General features: G+C 43.1%; 1 protein-coding gene across 1 annotated transcript in view; it reads left to right on the top strand.

Moving 5' to 3' along the window:
* The window catches only part of LOC103460131 (multiple epidermal growth factor-like domains protein 11), a gene marked incomplete at its 5' end in the record, with an annotated part of 84,203 nt that overhangs the window by 40,451 nt on the left and 33,817 nt on the right, over positions 1–9,935 (top strand). Inside the window, 2 exons of the mRNA XM_017303095.1 lie at positions 3,272–3,484; positions 5,144–5,318. Of these exons, the coding sequence (XP_017158584.1) occupies positions 3,272–3,484; positions 5,144–5,318 (388 nt within the window). The remainder of the gene's footprint in view (positions 1–3,271; positions 3,485–5,143; positions 5,319–9,935) is intronic.

The raw sequence follows: 9,935 nt of genomic DNA, 5'->3' as shown, positions 1-9,935 counted from the left end.
GCTACACCATCATGGTAATTAAGGGAAGCTGATGCTAAAGCTAAGTTTGCTAAACATTTTCAAAGTTATCTAGACTGCTAAAGGGAAATTAGCCTTGCTATWRGTGCGTTAGCGGATTAGCGGATGCCCCCTGCTGCCAGTACATATTTTGTCACCACTGCCTCTTTGTTACATAAAGTCGGAAGAAGACGTGTAAATCAGCGTCGGTCCGAAGCTTAACGAGGGGTGTATCCATTTAYCTTATTAAAAAAAAGGTAATCCATTTTGTAAATTCTTCTGGATTGAATTTTTTTGTCTCAGCAGTAAAAGCTGGAACCGGTTCAGTCTTTTCTTCACTGAAGCCATTTTAGCAGAATTTATTTCAAAGTCCGTTTTGGAGTGGAAGTCAGATACGAGCGACTTTGTTTGGGATTAAATGTCTGTAATAATTAAAAATTAAACGTCTCCATCTGCATCAGGACGTAGGAAGTCGGCCTGGGGGCTGGAAATGGCCCCCGCCCCCCAGCTTGGACAGCCCAGCTTTAACCCTTCCATCCTGTGGCCTCCATCTCCCCGCTCCACCCGTCATTATTCTCATTCAAGCCAAATTACCTCCATCCATCCGGGCTCCAGACAGCTGAATTAGCCTACATGGAATAATTCCCAGACTGCTTCTCTTCCTCTCGTCCGCGTTCTAATGGAATCAGCCCAGATAAGAGTCGGCGTGATTTAAACGTGACGCCCAACAGAAGTCCTCGCCGCGCCGCTTTAATTGAGTGATTTGTCTGTTTCTTAATGGTTTCTGCTGCTGGACGTGTGAGGAATGCAGCGGGCCGGACGCGGCCGCCTCCATCAGCCGCTCAGAAACTCTGCCGGGTTTAACGCCGAGCCTGCTGACCTCCTGAGAGGCCGCTGCCGCCGCCACCGCGCTGGTTTTATTGTTCAACAGCAGCCTCATTAATCTGTCTCTGGATAATACATGAATGTTTGAAGGACGAATCTTTACATTTAAAACCCACTCCTAGCATTTATTGTTAGATCTGTTCAAATATTCAGATTTTTATCTTGGTGTAAAATTAGATTTTCAGTGTTTATTCATGTTTCTGTACTAAAAAGATTCATTCAGCTACAAACTCAATTTAAAGAATCATTTATTAACCATAAGTGGGATTTAACTGTCATTGCTGAGGCTGATGTCTGCTGCTGTAGCAGTCTGTATGACAGTCTGCAAACGCTTCTGACTGAAGACACTCTCTCTCATGTCCGTAATGTTTTTCATATATGAACCACAGAACAGAACCAGATTTCTGTATCAGCTGGTTGAGCTTTTTAAGGCGGCTTCATTCCCTCCAGCTCTGTTCAGTCCACCTTAATCCAACTCCAGTCCATCTGCCTAGTCAAAGTCCGGTCCGGTTGGTGTGAGCGCTAATCGACCTCTGACCTCTGGTCCTCTTGACCTCAGGCTGGGTTCGGTTGAAGTGAACTCTGGTTCGGTTTGAATGTGAACGCCAAGTGGACCAGAGAYCACTCCAAAAGCAGGAAGTGGACTACAGCACAAGGCATTCTGGGTAAATCCAACCAAAGCTAACATGCTAGCCTAGCGCTAGCAGCAGAAATCCTCCAACCGCTAAAATCCTCCATCTTGTTTCCATCTGGTGARGAAGGAAGTTGCTCTCAGYGTCTTCAGAGGTTTTYGTGTCGTTTCCTTCAGTGGTTCTTGGTGCAGCGCCCCCACAGGCCAGGAGGGGAACAGGTTGGTCTGACTCAGAGCAGCTGGAGGTGGAGCAGATGTTCTGGTTCCAGTAGAACCGGGTCTAACAGGAGGAAGCAGCTTGAATCCCTGGTTCTGATGCTGCCACTGCAGGAGCTGGTGATGAGACTCCCTCAGCTTCTCTGATCCGCCTGACGACAGCTGAGTCATCCGAGTCTTTCCGTGGTGATTGGAGTCTGACCTGTGCTGGAAGTCTGAGGTCCGAGTCCCGTCCCTGAGGCGCTCCTGTCAGGAAGAGGTTCTTCAGTTTATCAGGCCCTCTGGAGGAAAGCAGGAGGATTCCTCCAGTTTATTCCGACTCTTGAATTACATGTTGAATTAAAACATTAACTGATTATCTGCCGTCATGTTCCTCTGGCAGGTGCTTCCATTATTTTCAGGGCCTCGTTAATCACTGAGTGCAGGCTAATAAACACAACAAAAGGTTTTCCCGGCAGCGCGGACTGCTTCCTCCTCCTGATCCTGCAGCTGGATTTACGCCGCTCGGCAACTCTTCCAATAAAAGCCTTCATAAAGGAGGATTTACGGCGCCGCCCGCCTTGTCGACCGCATTCATTTAATAACGCCGTGTCTAATAAAGCTCCCAACCAGGCATCTGCAAGTCAAACGCGTTGCCGTCGGTGACGGGCTGCAGGAGGATCTGAAACATCTGGAGGCAAACAGCTGCTTTCATTTCCAGAAAACAAAATAAATCAGCAATAATCTGATTCATCAGGCATGAACTGGACCTCCACTGGTTCTGGCTGGTTTCTGTGTTTAACCAGCAAAAGGGATGGAGAAATGGTTCAGTTAGGATTTCACTGTTTTGTTTGTTTTTTATATTTCTCGTTTTATTTTTCATATTTGAGTTTTTATTCATGTATTTTCTTATTATGGCTGTATTTTGTTTATTTTTTGTTAAGTATTTTACATATTTTCCTTTTTATTTGAGTTTGTTTTTTTCTCATTTCAATCTTTTCAACATTTTACATTTTTTATATTTAGGTTTTATGTTTTTCTTTTATAAATTATCTTTATATTTTAAAACCTTATTTTAGCTTCAGCTTTTAATTTATTCTCATACCTTTTATTTTAATTCTACATTTGATGTTTTATTTGGTTTCTTATGTTGATTTTTATTTCTTATCTGATTATTTTTTAAGCATTTAATTTCTTTTAATTTTTATTTTTGTTTGTTTTTCTTTCCATTAATTGGACTATTATGTTTCTTATTTTGGTTGTATATATTTTTTTATTTAATTTAGTTTTTTTGTATTCATTTTTGTAGTTTTTAGTATTTTTATTACATTTTCATGTATTTTCTTCTGTTTTTCATTAAGTTCAACATGTTTTAGGGTTGAATGAATTCAGATGAATGAATTTAATAAAACCGAGATGTAAAAAGTGTAAACAAATATTGCAAACCTGATTATTTAAGACGGAAAAGTTTTTAAATTGGATTAAAAGTGAAACCTGCCAGTCACGGTGTTTCCTGGTTGCCATGGCAGCGGGATGATGACCTAACTTCCTGTTCCTGTCCAGGTGCCAGGAGGAATGCCCGGTGGGAACCTACGGCCCGCAGTGCGCCCATAAGTGCGACTGCCTGAACCGGGCCCGGTGCTACCACATCAACGGGGCGTGTCTCTGCGGCGAGGGCTTCAAGGGCCCCAGCTGCCAGGACCGCTTCTGCCCCGCCGGCCTCTACGGGCTGCTGTGCGACAAGACCTGCCCCTGCAAGGGCAGCAACACGCTCAGGTGGGGCAAAYAGCACATGGCGCTCAGCCTGCTCCACGGTGAKCCTGTGTGGTTTGACTGGGATGTCCACAGTGAGGTCCGCGGGCCTTTTGCGGCCCTCAGAGAGATCCTGTGCGGCCGTCGTCCACAATTCAAGAAAAGCAGAACTTTATTTCATCGGCTGCTGCTGGCGAAGCGCTGAAACCAGTTAAAGTGAAATGAGGCAAATTGAAATATCTGAAAAATGAAAACTTAAGCAACAACACAAACTATTTATCTTTTATCTGAACTTTTTCTCATCCTAGTTTTTCTTCTCACTGACAAAGCAACCGACGGGTTTTGCTTTCATTTTAATTTGATCGTACATGTCGTGGCTGAAGCCATCAGTTAGTCGCTGCTCACCGTGCGGCGTACAAGCATGCGACGCATTAATAAGGATTCGTAATAACAGACGGCATACCGAGTTTTCATTTCTGTTGGACAGCACGGACTTCAAACTTTATAAAAGKTGTGTTTTTATATTGGTTTTGTGGTTATTTACTTCAAAATAAAGCCAGAAATAAGATCGATCATTTCCACCTTATTTTGTGGGGTCTAAATGTACCACATTTCGTAACAACCAATGAAAACGTGTTGACGGTCTGTTGCTAGGTAGAACAGAGACACGCGGARAGAGAGGAGGGGGGGATTTGGATACGGCAAGAGACGAGGGYGCAGCGATGCTGTGGATTTTACTAAGAGTGTTTCRATGGGTKTTTTAGACTATAAGTGTYTTAGTTAGAGTTCATGGTGTGTGYAGGGKTAGTAGTAGTTTAGCTAGCTATCGCTACATGGCTTCATAGCGAGAAGARAGACTGGGACGGCCAGTTAGACCTCGACTGCAAAGGGTTAAAATCCTCGACTAACTTAGTAATCGATTAATGTTAACTGGAGAACACAAAAAAAAGCAGTAATTAAGCCCAACTGTACAAAAATATACAGATTTTATTGCATTTCAGGCATTAAATTATCCATTTTCTGATTTAAAAAGCTATATTTGCATATTTCAATGTTTTTCTAATATTGTGTAGAAAAGATTAATAAATTTCTTGTATGTGCTAATTTATTATTACGTGATTAATMAATTAATCACCAGAAAATCAATAACTAAAATAATGGTTAGTTGCATCCAGTAACTTTTACCGGACAGATTAAACTGGGCTGAGTGAGAAAGTTTAAAACCAAACGTAGCGACTCGTGTTTCTGTAGCTTCGCTAAGGAGTTTAGCTAAAACATCCTCAATTATTTACTGATTATTTCTGCTAGTTTCATCAGAATATTCCCTGTTTAATTTGTTTTTAGGGTTTTAGGGTCGGCCTGTTCCTTTGTGGTGGATGATGGGTTTGTTTGTTTGTTTGTTTGTTTGTTTGTTTGTTTGTTTGTTTGTTTGTTTGTGTGTTTGTTTGTTTGTTTGTTTGTTTGTTTGTTTGTTTGTTTGTGTGTTTGTTTGTTTGTTTGTTTGTTTGTTTGTTTGTTGTCACTTTTTAGGGTTAAATAAAATGAACTGAACTGGAATAATTTTTACATCGTCATAACAAAAGAAGTCTGTTTTTGTCCCACGGATAATTTTAGCTTCTCAGTTGTCGCCCCTAATGTGAAAACTTTGTGCCGCCCTGGTCTAAGAGCCTCTTCCCCCCCCAGCTGCCACCCGCTGTCGGGGGAGTGCACCTGCGCCGCCGGATGGGCGGGGCTTYACTGCAACGAGACCTGCCCCGCTGGTTACTACGGCGACGGCTGCAAGGAGCCGTGCAGCTGCGCCAACGGAGCCGACTGCGACGGCGTGAGCGGAGCCTGCGTCTGCGCGCCGGGGTTCATCGTGAGTGAGCAAACACACCACGGTTCAAAATGGCTGCCCTGCAGGAGGGAAGCGAACGTTGCAAATAGAACCAGAGCGGTAAAAACACGTCAGTCCTGGATTTTACATCCATGATCTGCATCTTTGAATCTCAWCAAACTTCAGTGGGTTTCATGTGACAGAGCAGCACGATGAAGACTCATCGTCTTCATCAGGAACACTGTTATGTGTTTTAATTTAGATTTTTAATTACAGTGTTAAGTCAAACTGAAGATGAATGAGATTTAAAAACAAGTTTCCATCTTGTTCTTAAATCAACTTGATGAAATTTATGAGTTAAAACCTAAATTATTTTCGAGTTTCCAGTTAAATCACGTTGCCATGTTTTACAGTGTAACTCCTCTCCTCGTCTCGGTCCAGTAAACGGTCAGAACCTGATCTGTGACTTTCTGGAAGCTCCGGATTGAAACTGAGTATTTTTAAAGAAATATTCACATCACAAAGCATTTTTAAGGCAGAAATCAAACTTTTATCTTCATGTCTCTTTGTAGTTTCCCTCAGTAGAAACAGTTTTAGTTTTATTTTGATCCAGATCATTTAAACCGTTCAGTTCCTGAGCTTTATGGAAGTTTAAAACATCTTTTTACCTTCTGCCTCTTAATAATTTCTCCTGCTGTTTTATGCATTATTGTGAAGACATTTGTGATTTGTTTGAYCTTGAAAGCTGTGAAAGCMGCAAAGCTTCATTTGTTTTATTTTCTGCTTATTTAGACGTTCAGAAAAGCTTTGATTGCTTACCCATAATGCAACAGATCAGCTCTTAACTCTGTGTAATTTCCCAAATTCTGCTCTTAACTTCAGCCGTCATTAGTTGATGAGGTGATAAATAATGAGTGGAGGAAAMGTTTTCTTTCTTCTCGGCCGTCTTTGATGCGCTGCTGTTGACTCGCCCCGGCCTAATGAACGCCTGTCAGACGCGGCGCCGCGTCTCACCGCGTTGCATCAGCTGCTGGTCCGATCGCAGCAAACGGCTGCAACAAATCAAAGGGATTTCCTCAGAAACACAGGAGCTGTGAAGACTGGAGCGCTGCGTCCTGAGCGACGCGTCCGCATGCAGGTGCAGGGAACGCGTGCAGCTGGCGGAGCTGCAGACTCAGCAGCGCTGGAGGAGCTGCAGGTGTGCAGCTGGGATGTAGGTCAGCGTAACGAGGGGAGCAAAAAACCAGCCTGGAGGCTTTCAGAAAACATGCTCAGCTTTAAATCTCCTTCAGAGGGCAGAAAATACGGATTTTTATTTAAAATATTTAAATTATTTTTGTCATTTGTTCAGTTTCTGTTCTGCTAAGAAGCGCCGCTCCGTTTCCTGGAAACGTTTCCACTGGAGCCGAAGCTGCTGATTCATTACAGAAGTTTTAAAATCATCAGAAGGGCCAGAAAACTCAAATCCAGACTTTTTTACCTTCAGTCCAAATCAGCTAAATCTGTTTAGAGCCACAAATGAACGTGATAGTTTGTGTTTATGATGCCAAAGTCTATGAAGTAGTTTGGATTTGAATGAAAGAATAAAACTTTGGGTTTGTTTTTAGCTCTACAAACTGAACTGTGACTTTATCTAATATTCAACTTGTTCTGGATGTAAAAATATTTTAAATATAAATGTATTCTATTAGCCTTTGATGAATTAATTAAATAGATTTTAGTGTTTTAAAAGTTTTAACGCAATTAATCGCATTTAATTAAAAAAATAAGTTTCTTGCTGGAACCTTTCAAGTCGTGCGTTTCTGGTACGACCTTAAATCTGACGCACAGCTTCATCCGCTAACAGCGGAGCTGCAGGTTCATTTCTGCTTCTATACGATCTGATTGGTCCCTGGAAAACACTTAGCAGTTAGCGTAGCTTAAGTTAGCATCTCAATGCTAAACACGTAGCAGCTAATGCTAATGTTAGCATCCACGTTTCTCAGAGCTGACGCTTTGCTCCGATCAGACTTTTGCTGTTGATGCTTCAAACCCATTCAGCTGCTGATGAAGCTTCTTCCTAATCTACTGGATTATAATCCACATCTTTCACGTCTCGGTTCGTGTTGGAAACATTTTAAAACATTTTAAAACATTTTAAAACATGGATGAGTTTCATGTTTGTTTCTTATTTCATTATTTACACACAAATGAACATTTCTTTACTTATAAATGTTCATTCTTACATGTTGCCTCATTTTTAAAAATAAAACCATGAATCATTTTCAGTTAAACTATTTTTATGTTCTTTTGCATGAAATCCTAATAAAACGCTGAAGTTTATTCATATTAACTGCTGACATATTAACTTTTTTATTTTGCGTTTCTGACGTTCAGTGAAAAGCTGAGAAGTGATTGCAGGGCTAGTTTTGAGTGTGTGTGGCCCTGGGGGCCCCGTGTGGCCCCCGTGTGGCCCCCGTGTGGCCCTGTGGGGCCCCGTGTGGCCCTGTGGGGCCCCGTGGCCCCCGTGGGGCCCTGTGGCCCCCGTGTGGCCCTGGTGGCCCCGGGGGCCCCGTGTGGCCCCGGGGGCCCCGTGTGGCCCTGTGGGGGCCCTGTGGCCCCCGTTGGCCCCGGTGTGGCCCTGTGTGGCCCCGGGGGCCCCGTGTGGCCCTGTGGGGACCCGTGTGGCCCTGTGGGGCCGTGTGGCCCCGTGGCCCCCGTGTGGCCCTGTGGGGCCCCGTGTGGCCCTGTGTGGCCCTGGGGCCACCGGCAGCGCCGCCCGATCCGGCCGGACAGAGGCGCCACAACCTTTCTAATTGGGCCGAGAACATCAGAGATTTCAGCAGATTTCAGCCGGACGGCGCCGCAGATGAATGTGTGTTTGGTTTATCAGAGTTATTGATCCCCAGAGAATTGATGGAGCGCTGGAAGCCGCCGCTGTGGATGAGGAACCGGCTTTAAACGGGATTTATTTGGAGTGTTGTCACCAGTTCGGACGGTCGGGTCGATACCTGTAAACATGGCCGCCTCCGACCTGAGGTCCAGACTCTGCTCCTCCATCAGCAGACGCCTTGTTAGCTCCTCAGTCGGTGCAGCAGAGCTTCGTTAATCGTCTCCGCCTTTAACGAGTCGCAGAACTTTGATCCCTCAGGAAGGTCGGCTTCTCTCCAACCTTTGCTTGAATTTCATTTGACGATTGATTCGTTTTTAAGTGGAAATAAATATTTTCAGCATTTATTTGCCAGGAGTTTAAAGTCATGGAAATAAACACAAAATGTAATTAAAACTGACAAGATTTACATCCTGTTCTACTAAAAAAGAAAAAAGAAAAACTCTGTGATTTCCAGACCAACATGTTTCATCCTGGTGCTGATCCGAGTTTTTTAGGACGGAACAAGAAGCTAAAGCTGATTCTACATTAGAGTAGATTTAATAAAATTAAACTATAAGAAACTTTATTGTTTTTGTGTCTAAACAAATATGGGAGTCAACAAATGTCTAAAATGTCATTTTCTGTTACAGTTCAGGGCAGTTTCTGGAAATGCTACGCTAACATTAGCATGATAACACAAATTCATGCTAATTCAAGAAAAATCAAAACTAAACGGATCAACTCATGTTACCAGAATAAAGTCATAGCATTAGTGGAATGAAGTAGTAAAAAATACATTAAAATGAGAAACGTTGAGCATTTTGTCAAGTTATTTGGTAAATGAAAAATTTCATCTTTCAACACGTTGAACWTTAACTCCCATTAAAACGACGGAAATAAAACTTTTATCTTCATGTCTCTTTGTAGTTTCCCTCAGTAGAAAGAGTTTTAGGTTTATTTTGATCCAGATCATTTAAACCGTTCAGTTCCTGAGCTTTATGGAAGCTTTATCTTTCAACACGTTGAACATTAGCTCCCATTAAAACGACTTTTTTCTAGTAATTTCCTGACTTTCTTCCGGTGAAAGTGTTTCTGTTCTGCTGCTATTATGACTTTATTGTCCTTCCTTATAAAACTAACTCCTCTCAGCCTGACGCTCCGCCGTTTGTCTCCGTTTTCCTCCGATTTTCAGCCGAACTGACAGACGTCCTCATTAACCTGCCGCACCTTTCAGAAACATCCTGCAGCCTCTGCAGGTGGACATCCATCAGCGAGACACAATAAGCTGGACGCGTTTTCACTCCTGCTGCTCTTTAATTAAAAGATAAACAGCGTTAAAATATTAACTTGTTTATTACCCAGAAGTCTGTGGGTTTAATCTGTTTCCTGGTGAAACAGTGAAAATCCTGATTAGATGATAAATATCAGGATCTATTGATCCGCCTGTAATCATTGCAGCGCAGGTCACCTGTCGTCCCCTGATGGCTTTAATTATTGAGCCCATGCAGGTTATTTATAACCAAAGTTTTTATAAAGTCCTTAATTCACCAACTTTTTAATAAGTCCCCTCCTTTGCGCCGGCCGGCTTTGAGAATATTAGATTAATAGTAATTTAAAGGCAGCAGGTAGGAAGCGGGCAGCTTTAATTAACAGAGTTTATGCGATGAAGGTGCTGATCAATGCAGCAGCAAGAGGCCGATGCTGCGGCCGCGTGATGCCGCCATTGGCCGCGTGATGCCGCCATCGGCCGCGTGATGCCGCCATCGGCCGCTTGATGCCGCCATCGGCCGCGTGATGCCGCCATCGGC

Source organism: Poecilia reticulata, unplaced genomic scaffold (genome assembly GCF_000633615.1).
Source record: "Poecilia reticulata strain Guanapo unplaced genomic scaffold, Guppy_female_1.0+MT scaffold_181, whole genome shotgun sequence".
Classification (NCBI taxonomy): domain Eukaryota; kingdom Metazoa; phylum Chordata; class Actinopteri; order Cyprinodontiformes; family Poeciliidae; genus Poecilia; species Poecilia reticulata.
This window is presented reverse-complemented; position numbering and strand designations above follow the sequence as displayed.